General features: G+C 39.9%; 1 protein-coding gene across 1 annotated transcript in view; it reads left to right on the top strand.

The window, feature by feature from the left end:
* glceb (glucuronic acid epimerase b) overlaps positions 1 to 21,390 on the top strand; it is a 54,186-nt gene extending 32,796 nt beyond the window's left edge. The window contains exons 3-6 of the mRNA XM_063882363.1: positions 3,553 to 4,082; positions 10,177 to 10,422; positions 15,934 to 16,226; positions 16,813 to 21,390. Coding sequence (XP_063738433.1) covers positions 3,566 to 4,082; positions 10,177 to 10,422; positions 15,934 to 16,226; positions 16,813 to 17,544 — 1,788 coding nt within the window. The 5' untranslated portion in view covers positions 3,553 to 3,565 and the 3' untranslated portion in view covers positions 17,545 to 21,390. The remainder of the gene's footprint in view (positions 1 to 3,552; positions 4,083 to 10,176; positions 10,423 to 15,933; positions 16,227 to 16,812) is intronic.
* Positions 21,391 to 23,872: the final 2,482 nt, after the last annotated feature.

Raw genomic sequence — 23,872 nt, 5'->3', positions numbered from 1 at the left:
GTAAACCTCCGCCAAGTCCATTTCAATAAGTGAAAAATAATCTGTGTTTCCACCCCTTGATTTGGATATGCTCCAAAATGTAATGGTTTCTTTCTTGACATATGCTTCACCCTTCCACCAAGTTTCATTAAAATAAGGCCCTTCAGTTTGTCTGTAATCATACTGACATACCCAAACAAGAACAACCTCCCTGGCAATGTTACAATAACGTTCAGGTTACCTATCCACTAGGATGTGGTCAGGCACATATTCGACCCAGCTTTCAAGTAAATATTTCAGTTTCTGACTCAGTAGTGTTAATACCAGTGTTTTACAAGTTTGTGGTTTCAGTGCTGTCCTGATATATGTATATGATGTTTCCCAATAAACTCTATTCAATATAAAAGGGATTGCAATTATATGGATAGCACAAAGTTATCAATGACCCAAGTTCAGACTGCATTCAACTCCCTCGTTTAGAGCCCGTACCGGTTTACAGGCTGGCTTAGTTTAGATCAGGTTAAGAATGGTCTCAGGTCAGAGGTCACTGTCCTGTTGCTACATGGCTATGAGACGATTAGTCCTTATCTATTCAGTTTGTGTAACAGTGTCTTAAGTGAGTACTGTCGTAATAATCCAGGTTTGATATTTTTAACATGTCATCCAAATATCGCAATAATTCATACATTAACTTTCATTTCTCCATTCTCCCCAAAAAATACATTTTCTAAAATGTAACTTTCTTGCTTGCACAGTCTCTCTACTGCACCATCTTGCTCTCTTCTCTTGCTCTTCTTTAAATTACATTTCAGTTTCAGTGGACTTAAAGCTTCAACTTCTAAAGCTAGTTTCCATCAGATGGTTAATGGGCAAAGGTGTTGCATGTGTGAGCAGAGAAAGATATGATTTTGAACAACAAAAAAGTAAGTAACCATTGTCACCATAGACATGAAAGTCCACGTCCCATGTGCTTAATATTGAGTGTAAATTACGTTCAGGAAAGAGACATGGCTTTAAACTTGTCTCGTATTCAGTGTGTGGCATTAGGATACTCTGCGTGCTGCAGTGCTTAAGCCCATGTCTATCCACCTTGAGCCTGAGCTCAACAGCAGCAACAAATCACTATAAAAGGAGCAATTATTTATAGTCGCTTTGCTGACAGGGGACGGTCCTACTTATCTTTCAGGGTGCAGTCCCCCTATGCCACGAATTTACAGCATTGTCGGAGCTCCTGTACGCCCAGTCCTTCATCACTGCACTAAGCAGCAGCAACATTTTTCCAAATACCCATGATGGTGTTTTTATGCAAGGTGATAATTAATCAGAGATGCAGGGTATTTTTCACTACTTACTGGAACAGCATATAGATCTACATTTTTGGTCTTTCCTGGGAAATGAAAATGGTTTAGTTTACATATGGGTGTTCTGTTTTTGCCTTTGAGTGGACACGTGAAGCCCCATTCTTAGAAAATCCAACCCAAAAGTCAGTCTTTAGGTTTAACAGTTGAAATCCTAAAACTTTATTAAGCAGGACGGTATTTTTCATCTACAAACTGCACTTCCTCAACATTCATTTCTTTAAGCAGTTTGGAAGTTAACTATGTAGAAAGATTCATTCAAGACCTTCACTTTGTTCAAGAGGCTGCTAGCACTATAATTTCACAAAGCTGCAAAGCTGTAGGACATTTCTATCATCCAATTAATGCGCATTAATTGGGCTGACCTTTGCTAGTGTCGAGTTTAAGGTGGGATATTGAAATGAACTCTGGGAATAATGATTTTCCTCCTCCTCTCTCTTTCATCAGAGGAGCGGAGTGTCGTCTGTGTAATAGTGAATTCTTTGAGCAGTAAGCTGTAATTAGTGTGGAGGAGGAGACCTCGGTGTGTGTATTGATTTCCAACTGGCTTGGTGAAAATGCCAGAGAAAAACAGAGGACATGAAAACATGGATCAAGACTGAGTCATCCAGTTACATGTCTCTTTGCATTGTTAGAAGTCTTCATTTATATACAATTAGGCCATCCGCCACCTATAAATGAAATCGGAGTTGGTGCAATCTGAGCAAGTCATTTCACTCTAATATTAATTGTCGAATGCTCCACCTTCAGTTTAAAACAGTCCAGAGTGAAAATGAATAGATGTATTAATTGGAAATGCACAAAACATATCATCTGATATAGACGGAATATGAACGATCATGTTGTGAAAGTAACCTTTAAGTAAAAGAAAATGTAGAAATGTCAATATACATTGTACTTGCTAGTTGGAGTGCAGCACTTTTTGAAAGGGCAATTGGGACAGTGTAAGGGACCTGGGTTGAGCTTTTGAAAAATGAATAATAAAACTATGCAATGGTTAAACAAACAGGATATAATGTGTCAGTAAGTCAGCTTCAGTAGTGCTTGTAGTTAGTTGTTATTACCTTTGGACATTGCCAGGCCTGCGTTATAATTGTTTGTGTGCTAGATACAAGAGTTTTGACTTGGAACAAATGCACAGTCCTAAGCCTCTAATTGGTTGAAAACGTGCCATTTAGCAGGTGTGGCGGACCACACTGAGTGTTGGTGGATTCCTGTCTTCATTGTGACTCATCTTCCGTTAGACAGACTTCTCACCAAACAAAAGTGAGCAAAAATGTGTTTGACACAAATTACAACTTCTCATCTATTTTGAGAAATTTGATGCATTCTCTCGGGTTTAGGTAAGTGTTCACGAGAGAATCACTACATAACACTTGCAATGTATGTTGCTGCTCAGTGTGATTTTCCATGTAGCTAATTTAGATGTTTTTCATGTTTATTTTGGTTGTTTTCAAATTATTTTAAACACTACTTACCTTATTTAGTATAATCAACTGACTTTTCACTGATATAGAACAAATAAAATCAATTGTAAAAGAGCAGTGTGGTTATGTCACTCATAGACGTATCTGTGTATTCCATTCTAGACGATTCCCCAGCTAGATTTGTCCTGTAGAAACCTGATCTTTAAACGGATGCATGTGCATAACAAAGACTTCAAACGTGGTCATCTGAAACAGGATGAAAGGAAATATACTTCAAAACTATTTTATTCAAAGCTTGACTAAAACTGCCACTAAGTGGCATATTGAAGTCTAAAGCAGTCAGTTTCCACTGCTAAACATTTGACTCTTTGTGAAATTCAGACCCATTGTTGCTGAAAGGACAAGCTATGAACTGTGCACACATAATCTGACTGCTCACTGCAGCGTGATTCCAAATCCTCCCACAATACAAAAGTATCTTGTAAATTCATAGCTCCAGGTCAGGAGAGAAATCTGATGTCTGATCCGCTACAAGTGAAGGCAGATTCAACAGATTAGATGTTCTTTATGGATTTTACATCATTTTATTTACTTTTAGCACCCTTTTCCCCCCTGTCTTCGCCGTCCCATAATAATGAGGATATGATGAGTCAATACTGTTTAAACGGCAAAAAAAACAAAACTCTTCAAGCTAACAGTTCTGAGATTTGTAGATTGCATGATAATGGGCCCGACATATAATCAATGCTACGTGCTTTTAATGTATCCCATGTGTTTGCATCATGCAGGCGAGTTGTAACCATGCGCTGCCTGGCTGCTCGGGTGAACTACAAAACCCTCATCGTTATCTGCGCCCTCTTCACCCTCATCACTGTGTTGCTATGGAACCGCTGCACCAGTGACACCTCGCTTCACTTCCTGCCCCGTGCTGCCGTGGTGGCTCCGAGTCCCAAGGTGGGGGATGCCAGCATCAGCAGCCAGCAACACCCTCCACAACCCCCGGAGCCTCCGCCTGTTGTCGGTGTTGCCGCAGGGATCAAGTATGAAGAAATCGACTGCCTGATCAATGATGAATCTACAATCAAAGGCCGGCGAGAGGGCGGAGACATTTACCTGCCCTTCAGCTGGATGGAGAAGTACTTTGAAGTGTACGGCAAAGTGGCGCAGTACGACGGCTACGATCGCTTTGAGTTCCAGCACAGCTACTCAAAAGTGTACGCACAGCGCGAGCCCTACCACCCCGATGGAGTCTTCATGTCATTTGAGGGATACAATGTGGAGGTCCGCGACCGTGTCAAGTGCATAAGTGGAGTGGAAGGTAAGGCCTTTGTATCTAATTATGTTCTTTATATACATATTTAATGACACATCCTTCTCAGATGTTAGCTTTTCACATACTTACAGTTTGAGTCACTGAACATCTGAATATACAAATGTTTTAAAGAAGCGTCTACGGTCTGTGTAAACTCTTAAGATCTGAAAGAGTTCTTGCTCTTGAGTCCATGCTTCTTGAGAAGCAGTGTCAGGTGTTTGTATCAATGATCAACAGCCCATTACAAAGAAGAAGAACAACAACAACAACAACAACAACAACAACAACAGAATATACCCTTAATTGTCACACAGAGGGTAAATTTGCATTCTGCATTTGACCCATCCTAGTGGAGCATGGAGCAGTTGCATGCTCAGGGACACCTCTGTAGCACTTGGTGACCATCCGGTTCCTAAGCCAAGTCCTAAGTAATAAGAAGAGGATCTAAAAAAAACATTTCTTATATGTGTAGAAAGGGACAAGTGAACGTTGTGGTCATAGAACAACTTATATTTTGCCTATAAAAACACAAGATTAAGGAGAATATTATCTCATTATACTGCAGTTTGGTTGTATTTATTAATAGTATTTTCCTTTTTAGTTGCCAAAGCTACCCACCAATCTATTGGTTTAAACTTCGATTGTGTCAGTGAGGAATATACGACTTACTTGAAAAGGTTGTTTCTAGCTAAAATAAGTGATGATGCATCAGAAACGTTAAATTTGATCGATGAGAAAGGGAACTAATGCATGATAAACAAGATGGATCTGATTTCAAAAGCACCTACTCAATCTCTGCCAACCAAATGCTATCAGTTTTTGTTTACCACTACCAAACAAGATGTGTGTGCATTCAAATATGTGTCTGATATTGTACAGCTTTCTGGCTGGTCGTTTGATCAGTGAGCGTATGTCTCCCTGTTCCTTCACACTTTGAGCCCAATCCTCAAAGCTATTTCCTCTTCAAGGTCCCTTTTTTAAAAATAATTATCAGGAAGGATCAATATCTAATTTTAAAGGCTATTAGTTCAAACCACATTGTCGTCAATATGATTCTGTTCACAGCTCGCTTGAAGAAATGACCCTGTATACTTTACTTCAATTGCAAAATAAATATTCATCATTCTGCTTTTAGTGTCACAAAAAAGGGCAAACCATGAAAAGAAACACTATGACACGAGCAACCTACAATACAAAGGGTCTTTTAAGTCCTCCAAAACATTTCCTACAGATTAAAATTTTATCAGTGAAAAGAACACAAGTAGAAGAACCTTAGTTATTTTGACCACAGTCCTTAGCCTATTTCCTATCAAGGAGCCAGCCTTTGTTTGGTCCGGGAGATGTAATAAAAGGTGATATATTCACTGGCAAAGTGTCAGTCGCTGAGGTTAGCCTGATGAGTAATGACAGGCAGTGTCTGTGAGAGCAATTTGCCAGCAGTAAATAGGTATTTCTGCTGAAATGGATTGCACATTTTCCCCGCATTGGCTTTTTTTAGTGATACACATCTGCTTTCCTGTTCATCACACAAACAGAACAACACACAGTAGTTTTCCTTAAAGTAAAATCTGCAAGAAGTATATGTGTCATGCTTTCAGAGGCGTTTATATTCATATGGATGCAGAGAATACTTAATTACAAGGCAGGTCATAAAACACATTTAGTTGATTACTTCCATGGGTTTGGCTGATTTTCAATAAATTGCATTGTTTTCATAGTTCTCTTTACTTTCCATCTGAACTGAAGTCCCACTAAAGGACCAACTACAACACATCCAGTGGAGGGAATAAATATAGCAGGAAATGGGTCAGACGGGAATCCAGCCAAAGTTGAGCAGTGGGGAGCCGAGTTATTCTCACCCTCTCATTTCCTGCAGACGGTTTCTTTCAGTACAATATAGAGGAAACACTTCCATGCCTAGACACTTGCATACACACTTGCATACTTTAACAAGGTTCATTAATTAAGCCCAAGGCTCTTTCCTATTTAGCACTCCTCACGCCCCAGCTCACACGCCTCTCTTCAACTTGCATATTTTTATAGGTGAAAATAGCACTTCATTAATGAGCTTGTCACAACCCAAGTTACCAAAGGGCTTACACAAGGTCATGGGAGCATTTCACTCCCAACACACCATGTTACCCATGGAACAGTTACCCTGAGGGTTTTTCATTAAATGTTGTTTACATCGCTTTAGCCTCTGCCATATTCTGCTGGAACATGATGTAACTTGTGTCAGGACTCAGACCATTTGGCACCCACTTAATTTAAGCATTCACTCGCTTATTTAAAGGCACAATGAGTATTTCTCCCTTGCGATTTTGAAAAACAACATTCAGATTTTGCCCTGCTTAACCAGGGTTGCAATGCAGTACCAGTGTGTAGAAGCAACACCCAGATTCACTCTAGTTTTGGAACCATCGTTATCTACTTGGCATTTAGCCTCGCTATATTTTGAGTCTTTACTTCGTAGCTTCCTTTGAATGCATACTTAAGATCTGACACCTGGTCGCTACCTCATTACAAGGCTTGACGTCTAAAAACATCTCAAACAAAATGAAAGGGAAAGAGAAATCAAGGCAGAGGAGAGTCACTGCAGATACTAACACCCTCACACACTCCTAGTGCGTCATACATGAAGAATGAGAGGGATTATTTTTCTATTTATCTATACATTGATTTTAAAGAAAATCCCACACATTGTGCCTTTTTAAACTGATACTTTTTGGATGCCAAATAATCTTCAAATTGAGGGCATTTCACAGAATTTCTTCTTAAAATCAAAACCTGTCAGAATACGGAACTACGCTCTCAGGGTTTTTTCCTAGATAGTCATAAAAAAGCAGGACTCTACGTGTCATTACTTGTCACAAATCTTGTAGAGCTTGTAGTTTAATAGTCGGGCTTAGGAATGGAGATCTTCTTTCTGTTTTTGCAGCAGTGCTTTCATGAGACAAAGACCAAAAGTTGAGAATAATGAAGCTCCAGCAGCCGGAGCGCTATCATTAGTGGACGTAGTTAATCCTCTGTAACAACACCCTCTTAAATCAAACTCGGTCTCGTTTTATGTTTCTCTCGCTTTTCCTTGAACCATCTTTCTCTTCACACATACACTCAGAGCCCTACAACACATTTGTTCCACTTAATTGGTTGATAAAAAACACATACTGTCCCTAACAGACATATATATGAGGCGTGACCCATCTAACACCTATACACCGAACCATGACCAAGAGTGATGTTCTAGTGAAATAGCAGGTGGATTTGAGGGAATAGTCTGTTGAACCAGGACGCTGTGGCATACTGTTGAAGTTACAGCTAGGTCACAATGACTCCGAATCACACATATGTTTAAACAGACAACCTTCTTTTCCTCTTGTTTTTGCTTTAGCTGTTAAGGTTCTTTGTACATTTAAATGTAAATGTGGTGTAAGTGTTTGAATTGAGCATTTTTTTTAAATGCTAAATAGTTTGTTAAAAATACTTATTTTTATTATCTTTATATTTTTGACCTACTTTTACAACCTATTTTTTTAGATTGTTTATGTTCGCACCACCAGACACCAAATCAAATTCCTTGTATGTGTAAACGTACCTGGCAATAAACTTGATTCTGATTATCACACCAAGTTTGACAAAAAATAAATAAAACTGGTTTGAAGTAATTTATCAGGCATTACGCTTTATATCTGTGCTGTTTTGCATTTGGCTTCAAATGCAAGGAACATGTGAAAAGTGTATCACTTTTGGCTTTTCACAGATATGATGTGAGTTTTTTCGCTAACAAATACTTCAGAGAAACTGAAAGTTGCAATGCCCAGGTTGGTTCTTATTTTTGAGCCCAAAAAAATCAACCTTTCTCGTCACATTATTCATTTTGGTTTAATATTAAACATATTGCTAAATGCCCTTTTTAGTCTACTCACCTTCATGCAGATGTTAAAGGCTTGCTGACCTACAAAACAAAGTCTGCATAATATAAGATGGTGGAACACTTTCCTGCTGCATTAACTTCAGTGGGCTTAGAGCCTCCTGTAATTGGTACAGGGCCCAGTTTTTGAGATTGTAAGAAAAGTCAGCTCTCTGGAGTCATGAAATATGTGGAGGCTTAACAGTCAATTCCATATGGATTACTGGGTGTTATTCAGTGAGTAGCACAGCGTTACACTGTTAAGATTTTGACAGTCATTTGACTTAAGTTGTCAAGGGAGATGGCAGTAACGAGGCAAGCACGGAGAAAAGTTTGGCACTTTAACCTCGAAGGGAGCTGCATTGACATCCTCAGGGAAAATGAAATAGTAGATCTGACCAAGAGAAACAATAGCCAGTAAAAAACGTATGCTGACCAAGCATTCATTCTTGTGTGTTGTTAGTGTTGTTTTAAAAATCCTCTGATTCTGGAACATTTATTCAATCATGTAATTGAATATAAAATAAGTCATTACCAACTCATGACATTTATGTGAATGGGCTTTCCATTTCAGCACTTTGCAAAGGAACATGTTTAAAATCAGAATGACTTCTGCTGAGCAGTGTGACTGCCGCTCTACAGTTTAGAGGCCATGATTGTTTTGTGTAATGAATTTGGTCCGTCTGAAATAATTCTTCACAGAAATGCCTATGCAGGCCATAAGAATGAGGGGATCAGGAGTGGACGGAGGGTGTTGTTTAAGCTCCTTGCTAAAAGGGTGAAAAGGGACTTTGTGTTTTAATTACGGCATGAACAACAGATTGGTAGGCAGATGTAGAAATGCACTGTACATGTGTGCATATTCATAACTGTCAAACATTTAGCCATTGTTGATAAATCGTTGTTTTGTATATGTTATTCAAATTGTCTTCTTTAAGCAAGTAATAAGTAAAGGCGGCGAGACGGTCATTATGGGGAAAAGAACACCCGACAGTCTGATCACGAAGCGGCGGGATCTTGGTCAGCCTGAATACAGAGCCAGATACTAAACATACTAACGACTCCACTCCCAATATTAATTGAAATTATTTTATTGACTTAAAAATTATCGTATTTCTTCCGCTAAGAAAAAAAACTCTGTTCCACGACACACCGGCTGGAACTGCGACAACATCAACTTTACGGCAGCACTGATAGAGGTTTTCTAACTGTTCAAGTCTGTTTACAGTTTTCGACTAACAAGTCTTTAAACACTGCAGAGCACTTAGCGTGTTCCTGTTAGTGTTTACTTCCTGTCTGTCTTCTTCTGGTGATTTATCTGATGTCCAGAGCTCCATCTTTTAACATTCTTTCTTTTCTCTCTCTTGATCCTCCTTAGCAACGGTCATTACAGTGCTTGACAGCGGTCTGTACTGCTGTATTAACAACCTGTCTCATGTTGTGTGAAATGTTTCATGTTAGGAAAAAGGGAATAAATTGCAATTAGGAAAGGAGAACATAAGTGGTCAGCTCTGAATGCAGTTGTGATTAGTTTTAGAGGAGCAGGCACATTCTTACCTCCATAGCATCAGTGTGTTATGATGTTCTTCTCAGAGGGGTTCAGGTTGCACATGTGCTCTCACTGTCACAAGTTGTTTAAGTGAACTATCGGTTAATCAGAACGATTCTCCTGCCTGAGCTATTTCTGGCTGTGTGAACAGGAAAGCTCGCATCTGGTGAAATGCAGTAGATTAGCTTGAATTTCACCTAGCAATCCAATCATTTACCAAAGCTGGTAGTGCTTGTTTATTTTAAACCTTTTTCTGCTTCTTTTTTGTCTTCCGTGTCTGCATTTAATAAGTAAGCCCAGGTTTCAACCTTTGTATTGCCACAGTCAGTCGCATTTTATATTTGATTTAAGCCCAGTTTTATTGTTATGACTGTGCTTATAACCTTTATGTGCACCAAAATAAGCTGTTATGACAACTGCTATCTTAAAAGGAGGATTTGCTTGAAATAGACTGCAGAGGGCCTAAAATAAATATGTTCTATTAACAAAATGATCACATTGTTTAAAGCATTTTTCTTTTAAAAGTGATACATTGAAGAAGAAGAAAACCACAGGGTTTAATATCTTTGTCTATATTCTAGAAGGTAATCGTCTGTCTTTATTTAACATTATCCTTCTCTACATCCGTCTTTTCCACCCAGGCGTGCCTCTGTCCACACAGTGGGGTCCTCAGGGATACTTCTACGCCATCCAGATCGCTCAGTATGGCTTGAGCCACTACAGCAAAAACCTGACTGAGCGTCCGCCCCACGTGGATGTCTATGATACAGCTGAGGACAGAGACAGCCGGGCCAGCTCTGCGCCCTGGAGCGTGCCCAAAGGTTGTGTCCTCAGCCGTGTCCACGACAAGACCCGAGCTTCCTCTGTGCGTCAGTTCAGTGCTCCAGGTACGTAAAACTTTCCATGAGCCTGCACAACTTCGGGGCTTCGAGCTTATCTCCTGGTAACTGTGACTGTAGGAGGCCTGATATACAGCTACCACCTCAGGGGGGATGATACTCTGCAGTGAGTCAGAGCCACAGAGCGACAATACAGACAGGCTGTTGCTTGACAGTGGACCCACCACACAATGAGAAACTCTGAAAATGGTGATGATTTAAGAACCAACAGATGCAACATCACACATTTCAGCCTGTTTTGTCCACTTAGTCAGACATTGTCACATATTAATGCTGTTTAAATGCATTCATGCTGGTCCTACAGACACAAACACCTACAGTCGACATTATTTTCAGAGGAGACTTTTATCCAGCATGAATATCAGTGGCTGAAATGAATTCATCAGCTGGAGCCAATTAAACTTAATTGTGTTTGTTGGTCAAAGGACTGAATAAATCTCTGGCTGTTAGTGCTCTTTGAAAGCTGTTGTTCGTGCCATATGGACTTTAATGACAGGTAGTTAACATGTTCCTTTTTGTGGTTCAGGAACACTAACAGTGTGGTGAGTCTCTCCAGTGGAACACTTAGTTCGTCGTTTCAGACAGGTGGTCAAGGACTGAAGGTATAAAACTTGGAAAACTGTGTTTAAATATTTTCTTTCACTTCTCAAAAAAGGCTTAATATTTCCTACAACAGATGGGGTAATGCATTTGTTCCAGACACATTTGGTGTTCTTGTGAGTATATACGGCAGCTGGACGGTGTATGTTAGATTGATTTTTAGTTAGTTACCCAAAGCAGGCAGCTATAACATTATCAATTGTCATTTATCTGTATTTGAATAACTGGAAGTTTGATAATAAACAAACAATGAACATGTTTCATTGACCCATTGTCAGTAGAAAATATATTACAAGAGCAACAGAGGAACCATATTTTACTAGAAGTATTTACAAGATAAGAGGTATTGTTAATAGGCCCTGTTTAATACAACGGACTGAAGGATAGCACTGTCCTTGGTGGCATTTTGCAATGTTCCCAAGTCCAAGATATAATTAAATGTATCCACCTCACTGGCTTTATATCCAGGCTCATATGGTACTGAGGGCACTCAGACTGTATAGTGGTTTATTGTGTGCAGCCTTCTCCCTTATGCGCCCAGAAATTGCTCTATAAAGAGGGAAAACATGAAATGAAAAAGGAAAAAATGGACCGTCTCCCTCTTCACTCATAATGTCCTTTTCATTATGTCCCAAACGGAATTGTGTGTGTGTGTGTGTGTGTGTGTGTGTGTGTGTGTGTGTGTGTGTGTGTGTGTGTGTGTGTGTGTGTGTGTGTGTGTGTGTGTGTGTGTGTGTGTGTGTGTGTGTGTGTGTGTGTGTGTGTGTGTGTGTGTGTGTGTGTGTGTGTGTGTGTGTGTGTGTGTGTGTGTGTGTGTGTGTGTGTGTGTGTGTGTGTGTGTGTGTGTGTGTGTGTGTGTGTGTGAGAGCCTGATGGCCTGATCCACATAAGATTTGAAAGAGTGCAAGTTGTTTGAATCACAAGAGCGAGTTGGAGTTTAATATGGTGAACATTTGTTTCTCATTACTCAAGTGTTCACGATTAATGTTATTTTTTTGACGTGCAAAAAAAAAAAACAATCATGGCTGCTGCTGCTTAATATGCTTGTGGTATCTTTAGATTGACACATGGCCAAAAATGGTTTTGTGAAGGAGAAAGCACCACTGTGTGACATTTTTGATGACGATAAAGAAGTGGGCTGTGTCGCCTTGCTGTTCATAACACCAACAGAGTGATGAGTGTTTTATACATCAAGGATCTGGTGGTTTACCTCACTTAAATTTCAGACTAGCTAACAGGTAGATGACAGTCGAGTGCAACACTAATAGCTGCTGAACGTTTAGAAAAACCAAGTAAATCTATTATTATTGGGACTTTTAAGGGCTTATAATATCTTCATAAATACATTAATATATGTGTAACTTGGTCATTTTTTTCAAAGAAATCTCTTTGTCTTACTCAAAAGGACATATTAGAGGAAAAAAGGATCAGAGGAACTCAATAGGAACAGCAATATATTATAATTATATACAGAACAGAACTCAAGCTTAATTTGTTATTAAAGTGTTTAAGATGTAAACGCAACTGCATTAATAGTCTGAGAATATCTTCCTTAAATTTAAAGGCAATTTCCAGATGTTGTTCTTCTGTTTTGAGTATAGTATCTAAACTTTGAATACAATCTGACTGTTTCTCATAAAGATTGGAGATGTGGCCTAGTTTTTCAGCTGCAAAATGACCAAGGCGGGGAGATATTTGGCAGAGTTATTTTGGGATTTGGAGAAGTCAGAATCTTATACCGAGTGCTGACTGTGAGAGGTCTTTATTCTCCTTTGATCTCCTGCTGATATTTCCAGGATATTCTTTCTCTCTTTGTGTGTGGGTCCTTTTGTTGAGCTGCTGCCTCTCCTGTAATTTCCCCCTCCTCCTAATTCCTCCGCTTTCAACCTATCATCATCATCGACAATTTCTTTTCATTCCTCCGCTCCACACTTTTCTTTCTGTGTCTGCTCCTCGGTCACCGTGCCTCACAGCCTCGACTTGCCATCATCTCTTTCCTCGACATCATCATGTTTTCATCATCACTCCTCAGCCCTCCCTCGGCAGGCTTCATTCTCCATTAATCTTGGTCATCCATCTCCAGATTTCAGTCACTTTTCCACCTCTCTTTACTCATCTCCGCCCACTTATCCCCCCTCAGCCCTCTTGTACTTGCTAAACATTGCAATCCTATTATGCTCTATCCATGTTAACGCCGTAATCTGCTCTGTAATACAAACCTTTCCTGTTTTCATCATTTTCTGTCAGTTTATCTTTCCTCCACTTCTTCCTCCTCCTCTTTCTCGCTGTTAAGGTCTTTTTCCTCCTTACTTTATCTAGGGCACTGGTGGTGAACAGCCTCTCAAATACTCTGACAAGTGGATCAATCGCATGTCCCCTGATAATAACCTACCATCTGCACTTTCCTGCACAGTGTCCTCCACTGAGCACCTTTATTTACTGAATCCCCTCCTGGTTCTCTGAGTTTAGAATTGCATTTTGTACAAACCTGTCAGAATATGCGAGGTGATCTGTGTATGGAGATACAGTTGAGTGACGGCTGTCAACACAAGCAGTGCCTTTTTAAAAAAGTGTTCACCACAACAGGAAGTTTTAATTTAAAGTCTCCTAACATTGAAACAAAGTAGACTTTTTTTGACACTTAAACAAACCACCTGGAGTCTCTTTAATAACGATGTTGTCAATAATTTAAACTTTTTCCATTACTGTCTTGCAATAAAAAAAATAATAATCCTGTGAAACTTGCACGGCAATGGCGGACTGCTAACAAACATACTATATAGAGAGATTATTACTAAATGTAAAACTATTCAGTGGCTTTTGCAGAAAAATGCTGACCACCATTGCACGAAAATCTTCAGTCCAGATATCAATACAATCCATTATCGGGGGCCTCCTTTAAAATATCATGATTTCCATGCAATCTCATTTAGCTCAAGCAGTTTCAGAGACAGATGTGGAGAAATGTTCGGAGTCTGATAGAGACCGACCGATACACAGAGACTCAAGGCTGTGAATGCTGCAAAAGGGGGTAAATCACTTTATTTTAAATCCTCTTTAGTTGTCTTTTGATGCTCATCAGTGTCAAAAAAGCCTAATAAATCTACTTTCATACAATGTTGTAAGACAGCCAAACATAGACTGAGCAGAAACTCAGACCAATTTGTCGATAGACATGAACATTAATGTCCAGCTAATTCCTTTATCTTTAAATTGCTGTCTGTTTCCAGGCTAATATGCCAATGATTTCATCATTTATCCTTGTCAAACTTGGGGATTTGATATATTTCCTTGTAAAGGATTGTAAATTGAACATATTTAAGTGTTGCACATCTGCCCCTACAAAACAAGCAATTCACCCCGGGCTCTGGGAAATGAAAATGGGCAATTTGCTCCATTCCATTGACACAAAAAAAAGACATTAAAAACAAAATGTTATTAAATCTTAGTTTAATTTTAATTGATAAAAAAAATACTTTTTATTGGCAGCAGAACATGGAAACTTCCCAAGTGGTTTAATAATGTTCGTAGGCACTGTGTGCCGTGACGTAGTTACCAGAGTATGTTAATGATTAATCTAAGACTGTTGGATTATTTTTCTCTCCGCACATAACACGCACTGAACATGTGTTTTCCAGCGTATGTCATGCTCATTTGTGTATACAAGCATTATTTTGACGCTGACGTATGTGTAGCTACATATTATCTCTGCCTCCCGCCTGATTGTTAACAGCTAGAGAGCCGAGCAGAGGTGGAATCTCGTCTATATTCCCTGCCCATCCTTTATTGATGCCAGAGTAATCACAGGGCCAGAGTACAAATCCACTTACTCTCTGCATTGCCTTAAGTAATGGATTTATGAGTGCATTAAAGAGCTGTAGTCTTGCAGAGGCCCCTGCCAGACTGGCTCTCTTCTCCATTCTCCTCATGATCGACTGTCTTTGTGTCTGCTTCTGCTTTCTGGTGTTATGTGGGATCTGATTCTCAATTGTCTTCTCAGTATTGGCTCATTTTCACTCCCTCCGCTCTTTGGCTGGTGTTAAGGGCACTTGAGGCCACCCATCCTGCCATTACCCTCCTTTTTTCCTTGACTCCTGCATTTTTTTCTATACTCCTTTGAGAGCCTTCATTATAAAAATTTTTTTGGTTGTTGTTTCTTTAGCTGTGCACACCACGTAACAAGGGCAAAGGAGAGATTGTTCCAGAAACTGTTTTTGTTTTAGAGAGTTGACATGCATTCAGAACAGCATCTGAAGTGGGTGGCACTTGAGTTGATGGTTATAGGAGCAGTGGCAGTGTGACAACTGAATCTCTCCTGAGTTTCTAACTTTAAGCTTTGTAGGGAAGCGATTTGGAGATGCAAATGGGAAAGTTTCTGCAGTCCATCAGCTACTCTTCTTTTTATCCTTCTCCCTACATGTCTGTTTTTTTTTTAAATTCCTTTCTGTCCTACGCCTAATTAAGCAATGTGTGCAGTGACACATCTGTACTATACTCCCCATGAGAAGCTTGTCACTTCGTGTGTTCAATGCTCTCACACAACCACACACTCACGCACAGCTAGGCCCTTCATACGGGAAATAACGACACAAGAAAAGAGAAGGTTTTTGACCGCAGAATGTTTCTGACTGTAATTGATCATTTGAGTACAGACAGTTTGGGGAACGTGGGTGATAAGACAAGCTCTCATTGAAACAAAACATCAAAGGAGACAGACCCACTGAAAAAGCTTTCAGTCAGTCTGATAAAAATAGTCCACTGTCATCCAGTAATCGTCTAGAGTTTGTAAAATCAGTCAAATGAGGTTAGTCATGTTTTTCCAGACGAATTGCTCTGGAAGAAAGACTTCTGTTCTGCTTCAATTTAAGTACTTAACATATTTTCCTCCCCCAACCACAGAGTCCTCTGAAGGCGTCTCCCTCCAGCTGGCGAACTCCAAAGACTTCATCCTCAGCTTGGACATCAAGTTCGTCTCCAACGGCAGTGTGTCTGTGATCCTGGAAACCACGGAGAAGGGCGCGCCGTTCACTATCCACTACGTGACCAGCACACTGCTCATCGCATTCAAAGACCGTGAGATCACGTACGGCATCGGCCCACGCACCGCCTGGAGCACCCTGACCCGAGACCTGCTCACCGACCTCAGGAAGGGCGTTGGGCTGTCCAACACCAAGGCTGTGAAGGCCACCAAGGTGAGTTACTGCCAAACACTCAGTGTGGACAGCTGATGAGATCTATGTAACTAGACCAGTGCAAAAATATTGAGTAAATAACAAAATAACTATACTGTATGTTGATCATTCAGTGATTGTTAGTTATAAGGAATACATGGGTTCAGCTGCTTAAATGTGAGAAAATGCTGCTTTCTTTCTTGTATTCTGCCGTTTTGGGGTTTTGGACCGAACATGTGAATTACATGTAACTATTTTCTGACATTTTATATACACAAATATTCATATATTAAAAAGAAAACGATCAGCAATGAATAATAAAACCACTTATTGAAGTAGTATTTAGTTGAAGCTCTTAACATTATCCTTTATAATTTATTTTAATTTGAACATTTAACATTTTAAATCTACATAACTGTTAATGGTATCCACAGAGCAATACCCGGATGGACATTTTAACAGATGTTGATAAAATATAGATTTTTGTAAAATATAACTTATTCCTTTTTATTTTGTTAAATTTGACACAAAAGATGAACATAGAGATTTCATTTAGCCTATGCCAAATCATTATTCCAGTTATAATATTAACTCTTTGTGTTCTCAGATCATGCCCAGACGGGTGGTGCGTCTAGTTCTTCACGGGCGTGGCTTTGTTGACAACGTCACCATCTCAACCACCGCACACATGGCCGCCTTCTTTGCCGCCAGCGACTGGCTGGTGCGCAACCAGGACGAGCGAGGCGGCTGGCCCATCATGGTCACCCGTAAACTGGGTGAGGGCTTCCGGCCCCTGGAGCCTGGCTGGTACTCGGCCATGGCTCAGGGCCAGGCTATGTCCACCCTGGTGAGGGCCTACCTCCTCACCAAGGAGCAGGGCTACCTCAACGCTGCCCTCAAGGCAGTGGGACCCTACAAGGTGCCTTCAGCGCAGCATGGGGTCAAAGCTGTGTTCATGAACAAATACGACTGGTATGAAGAATACCCCACCACGCCCAGCTCCTTTGTCCTCAACGGCTTCATCTATTCCCTGCTGGGGCTCCACGACCTGACGGAGACAGCCGGAGAAAAGCTTGGCCGGGAGGCGGGGCAGCTGTTCAGCCGTGGCATGGACTCGCTGAAGGCCATGCTGCCACTGTTTGACACGGGGTCTGGGAGCATCTACGACCTGCGTCACTTCATGTTGGCCACAGCGCCCAACCTGGCACGCTGGGACTATCACACCACGCACATTAACCAGCTGCAGCTGCTGGTGTCCATAGACAACGCGCCCGTCTTTAAGGACGTGGTGAAGCGCTGGAAAAATTACTTAAAAGGGATTCGTGCAAAGCACAACTAGACAAACTGTACCACACATTTAGCATACAGCTGAGAGAATGACTGAAAAAGATGAATATACTGAAAATGATAGAATGTAAGGTGGCATTGTGTGTGTGTGTGTGTGTGTGTGTGTGTGTGTGTGTGTGTGTGTGTGTGTGTGTGTGTGTGTGTGTGTGTGTGTGTGTGTGTGTGTGTGTGTGTGTGTGTGTGTGTGTGTGTGTGTGTGTGTGTGTGTGTGTGTGTGTGTGTGTGTGTGTGTGTGTGTGTGTGTGTGTGTGTGTGTGTGTGTGTGTGTGTGTGTGTCCCAGTTTTGGTTGAGGTTCATAATCTAAAGGACAAGTTAATTCAGCCGCAGCTCTACACTAAAAGTTCATTGTATGCTCTGCTGCAGGTTTAATGTTTCCTGCAACACTGACTGTAGCTCTCCTCCAAATTATGCACAGACCTATTTTCAGAGTGTGTGTGTGTGTGTGCGTGTGTTTGTGGGGGGGGGGTAACAATATATGATGAAACCCTTTTTGTTTAAACTGAGTCATATTACCGACATTCTTTGATGCATCCACCACTCCTCTACAATTGTATTTTTGACCATTTCATCCCAATTTTGCAAAGATTATGAAACTAAAAAATAAAACGGAATATATTAGATATATATTATAAGTATTTGGACGACATTTTGCATTTAAATCCTCCACTGCAACCCATTTTATTCCATAATCCTCAAAAGGAAATTGAATTAATTTTGAACTTTTACATCAAGTAGTTTTTTTTTTTTTTCAAGTACACCATGTTTACGCTCTTAGCTAAGATACATTTGTTTGGCTTTCAAGTTTACCAACTTTCACCTTTCTGAATCTCTTCCCCTGAAACTAATTACAAATAATTGGGGAAGGATTATGATGTTATGTCTTTAAAATAAATCATTAGGTACCCGACACAACAACATTTCTGATTTCAGATCTTTAAACCTGCTCCACTACAAGCTCCTTGCTTCTACCCACAATTCCCCTGTGTTTGGCAGAGCTGTTGTGTGGCCACATCTGGTCAGAGTCAACTGCATCTTCAGTTATGTGACTGTTTTAGGAGCGCGCTGCCACATCATGTTCCAGTTGCACTCCCTCAGATCGTTAATAATGTATCCTCATTAGCAGCTGTAATACCGTTACCGTCATGTTTTAATACTACAAACTGTGTGCTACCTTTATCGGCTAGATGCAAGCCCTACTGTCTCAGTTGGTCACAAAAAAGTTAATAATTCATGTGTCACTGAAAACAGCTAGTTAGTTTGAATTCTAGAGGTTCACCGTCTTATTTGCACAGTTTTGAGTAAAAGATAGAAATAAGTTGTGATTTAGATTTTGTCAGTTAACCAGATCTATTTATCTTGACTTGAAGTGGACACGGGTAATCCAGTGTGTAAACTATAGTAGTAATACAAGCCTTCTCTCATCATTTATCCAACATTTTTCAGATCTTTACAGATATTTTCTTACTATTCTGGGTACATATGTACTCTGGCACATTTAACGTTTGTATTATTTAGCTGATAAATGAGAAAATACAAATAAAGTCTAATAAAGTGTCTGGCAGATTAGTTTAAATACACGCCCAGTTAACTTCACCTCATAACAAATATAAACAGGAAAGACTTTAAAAAAACTATCATATATTCCTTTTAAACTTAATTTAAATGACACACTTTAGCTTCTGACTAATCACTTGGGAGATATTAGTGTTCGTATCCCTATTATTCCACTTGGTTTGAACATCGGCACCATTATCTAAACTTCCATTCATTTCCATACCCCGCTATTGACCTTTGTTAGAACGCTGTTCTTCTATAGCTCACACTTCCAGATGATAATTGCGGGAAACAAGTGTAGGTGGTGGGAGACGCAGTGTGGTGTATTCAGGTAGAAGGAGATGTGGGCTGCAGAGGCACAGCTGTCTCGCTAACACCTCATTTTATTATAACGTTTAAATAGACAATGCTAGGAGAAGTGAAGGTCGGGGTCAGTTCTTGACAAGCGTAAAGAGGCTGTCAGTCCCAGCAGGCTCTCATCGCTCCTTTCTGCTGTCGGAGGGGGGGCGTGAACTCAGCGCTTTTAATCTGAGCGCTGACCTGTTGACCGCTGTGTGAGGAGAAAGAAAGCTCGCCAAGACACTAACAATTCACCAGGCTAATAGGCTGGAGAGCCCGCACACGCAGCTCAGACGCTAGTCAGGGATGAGTCAGCACTCACAAACAAAACAAAGTGGAGCCCTCAGCTTCAATAAGGCTTTCATCCATCTACCTGAAAGATTATTAATGGAGTAGCATCAGGCCGCTTTGTTCTTCCCCACATTTTCTCTGGTCATTTTCATGTAAACTTGGAGATGAAAACAGTTTCTCTGCTTTCAACTTGTTGTATGAGCTTATAAGACTAAAGCAAAGACGCTTTCAATCAATTCAATGTAACTTTGGATAAACATTCAGTCATGTTTTGAATCAAACTCATCTCCTTCCCCTCGCCTCACAGCTTCATCTCTATCCAACTCCCTGCATTCAGAAACATGTGTCAGTATTTGTAATTATTAGGACCACAAAACAAGAATTAAATGAAGGTATAATATTTCAGAGATAAAATGATGTGCAATGAGTAACAATATTGTGAGGAAAACAATTTTCCTTTCCAAGTCTTTTGCAACGAAAGTAGTAATTGTACAATTCAGTATATTGCATATATGTTGTATCGTAGAGACACTACTACATAAGGAAAAGCTACCCAGTTCAATAATCACATACTGCATTTTGTTCTCAGAGCAAAGCGTACTATGACTTTATCGCTATATTTACTTTTAGTCTTGAATTATGTATTTTTCTCAGAACATTATGCCTTTCTCCAGTTTATACCACAATTATTTTGACTTTGGGTTTACCCTGTGGGTGCAAGGAGTCATTTTGATATTCCGTTTTTTTAATTAAAAAGATAAACATCACAGAGGTAGGTGCTCGTTTAAAAATCTAAAAGGTTTTTTGTTCTTAATTTCCTGGTGGTATTTCCTTCCCATGAACACTTCAACAAGAATGGGAGTTTTGCGAGTGAATAACTGTCTTTATTTTGTTTATACCAAAGTCATGGATTCAAGTTTATTTGAATTTTTCTATTTTTGTGCAAACCAGTTTCCATTTAGCATTCACTGATAAGTCTCTTGGGAGACGTCACAGAGAGACACTGCCTTTTGAGAAATGTTGTTTTTTCAAATGTTGGTTGAATAGATGATAGAAAATAAGACTTATCGTAAAGGGGATGTGTGCAAATAGAATAGCATTTAGTCAGCTACTGTTTTAGAGGGGAAAGAACCAGTAGCTGCAGATCTCTATAAATGTTTTTCTGTCAGTTTACATGTTTCATCATCTGTTGGTATAATTTGCAGTGGAGAGAGGTGTTTGCTAGATAGACAAAAGCACAACTGCCGTTTATTTTTTTGTTTTGGTTGCGTATCTTTTGGATTGCTTTGTTTTTTTTACGCTTAGGACAATTTGCAAGGCCTTCGTTAAGAAAGCTGCTATTGTTGTTCACTGTGTAACAGGTGTGACCGCTTCTTTTTCCTCATTTCACTGGTTACTTTCTCTGTGTTTCCACAATCTGTTCTACACATGACCAGTGAGGTCAAATGTGATTTATGCAATAAAATGTTTACTGAGGTCGTGAACACCACAGGAGACCCAGAGCGGATGTAAAGACTTTACAATTCAAGCACAATGTGCAAATGCTACCATTTTTTAGTCCAAGCAAGAGAGTTGTTTATATACAGAGTAAATCTTTGTGCTTTAAAAATGTGCTTTTTAAAGGTGTAAAAATAAATGCATTTTTCATATAAACTGCTGGATGGATTTCTTCGTCACAATGTGAAAGAATCTTCGTGTTATTTTAATTATTCATTTTTGAAATTCCTAAAAAATATAAACAAAATATATTTTCTTCACCTCCCCAAGAGTAAAGATTAACAGATTTTCTTTGTCTTATGTGATCAAAAGTATATTTGTGTTTTATTGTTCAGAGGAAGCAAATACTTACGTTAAGTCTTTTGTATCCTTCAAAATCTAATTCCACCCCCCTGTACTATTTAATGATGGGACAAATTATTAAACCATTTCTCCACTCTCCTGATAAGGGATCTGAATACTGCAAGTCATTGTTTATTCTACATTTTAATGGGGAACGAAAAGGTTGATTTGAACCATTTCCTGGTTAATTATTCTCATTGCTGTTTATGCTAATGGAGTTATTTCAGGTGATGTTTTGCCTTAAATCCCACGTCTAGGTTCAGCTGCTCCCGTCCATTGTTGATCAGCTCTCACTGCAGAAGAGAAACAGTTTGTTCTTACTGAACGTCCTCTCTGGGAAACTGCTCACAAGAAAAACAATCCTGATAAATAATGTATCCTAATTAGGCTATTCTGATCCGGGCGCAGACACCTGAGAAGGGCTGGATCTCCTGCCACCCGCTTGCATTTTTCATTACCTTCTGCTGTTTGTACTATCCAGTCGTAATTTCTCCCTCACAGCCACACACTTCTCATCCCTCTTCTTTCCAGGACGTTAATGACATCACCGTCCCTCCTGACAGCCAGTCTGTCTCCCTGTCCTGTAATTAGCCCCACATAAACCGATAAGCTGCGTCCTATGCTCTGCCTCTGTGCCGGCCCCCTCTGATGCCATTCAGATGCCTTTGAGATGGCCCTGATGACATTACAGTGAATCCTCCGTACTCTGCCGTCAGAGGCCACCCGCTTCATGGTGGCCATAAATTTACCCACTTGATGAAATTAACACTCCGTTGAACCCTGCAGTATTTGATTTGCTTGTGTGTTGTTAGGGGGTCTCAGAGGAGGTGGGAGAGGATGTGGAAGCATCCAGTGAAAACAAAACAGAGGCAATACACCTGCATATGACCACTGTTACATCCCAGCAGGTTTCTGAGGTTTGTAATCTGGTTGAGTGACTTTCTTACAAAGTTTTAAAAGTTTAATATTTTGGGGAATACACTTTCCTCTTTATTTATTGTGTAAGAATGTTTTTATGGCAACATTATTGGTGTTTAAAACAATGCAAATCAGTAAATAAAGCTTAAAACATTTCAGCTGATAAATAAACATTCAATTGTAATTATTTGGAAGATTTTGTACACACCAATATAACTAAAGGTGCTGTGTGCAGTGAACAGTATTTAAAACGTCTCCACACAAGTGCCCATGCCTTATCAAACACCTTCCTGCAATATATAATTTAATACATTTATTTTCACACGTGCAGTTTATTCCTGAATTGATCAGGAACATTTTTTTCATTGGGTTATGTGTGATAAAGAGCAGGGATCTCATTATTATTATTATTATTCACTCTAAAGTTGCAGCTAGATTTTGTTACTTTAAGAAAGACCCCATTTCCCAATGTGTACACTCTTTATGTCAAATGAACAGCTGTTGACTTCATACTTAGCTAGTGGTATTCCTTTTCTCCTACACATTTCAGCATGAAAAACAACAAGGATATTTTCTTAAGTGTGGAAGAACATCTTTAACACTCTGCCTTATTATCCGTTACCTGAGCAGTCTGCTGTGTCGCTTTTTCTAAATCAGCTCTGCCTCCAGCCATCACTTCTTATCGGGTTTCATTTAGCTATGGAGCAGACAGTGTTATCACATTCAGCTCAGTCACATCCTCTCTCAAACGAACACCAGATGCAGAGAAACTGTCATTACACTAAAATAAAATATAAATATGCTGCTTCGCTTTCCAAACCTAGTAATTGCTGTGTTTTGCTCCTTCGTGAACAGCTGGCACACTGAGGTTTTTTGCAGTAGAGAGAATAAAAGTATTCAATAGAGAAATCAGCAGCCAGAGTCAGACATGCTGTTACTGCTGGAGAACAATGAGGAGACCGAGCAACAGGGGGGGGGCAGAGTAAATAAGCAAATGATATAGAGATGTAAGGAGAAAAAGCAAGTCTGCGATGGGAGATCAGCAAGGAGAAAACACTTTGAAATGTGAAATTCCTTAGAGAAAAAACAGTGCCTAGAGTGAAACTACTATTAATAATGTATGGGGGGGGTCTCATTTAGAGACACAAATGACACCTCATCCACCAAAACACGAGGGAGGCTCTAACTGTTGGAGCAGCTGCTGGCCAGCATCCTTGTACAGGGGGAAAAACAATTCACATCTGTCCCCCTGTTACCACAGACACCCCATCTCACACGTTAATTATTATCAGTATCAGAAAGGTATGAAAATGATTGTTTAATGAACTGAGCCAAGTAAAGAAAAAAACATTGAAATGATGTTGTGTACTGTGTCTGA

The sequence above is a fragment of the Eleginops maclovinus genome, chromosome 4 (assembly GCF_036324505.1).
Source record: "Eleginops maclovinus isolate JMC-PN-2008 ecotype Puerto Natales chromosome 4, JC_Emac_rtc_rv5, whole genome shotgun sequence".
NCBI lineage: Eukaryota > Metazoa > Chordata > Actinopteri > Perciformes > Eleginopidae > Eleginops > Eleginops maclovinus.
The sequence above is the reverse complement of the archived record's forward strand: the minus strand, read 5'-3'. Positions and strand labels throughout refer to the sequence as shown.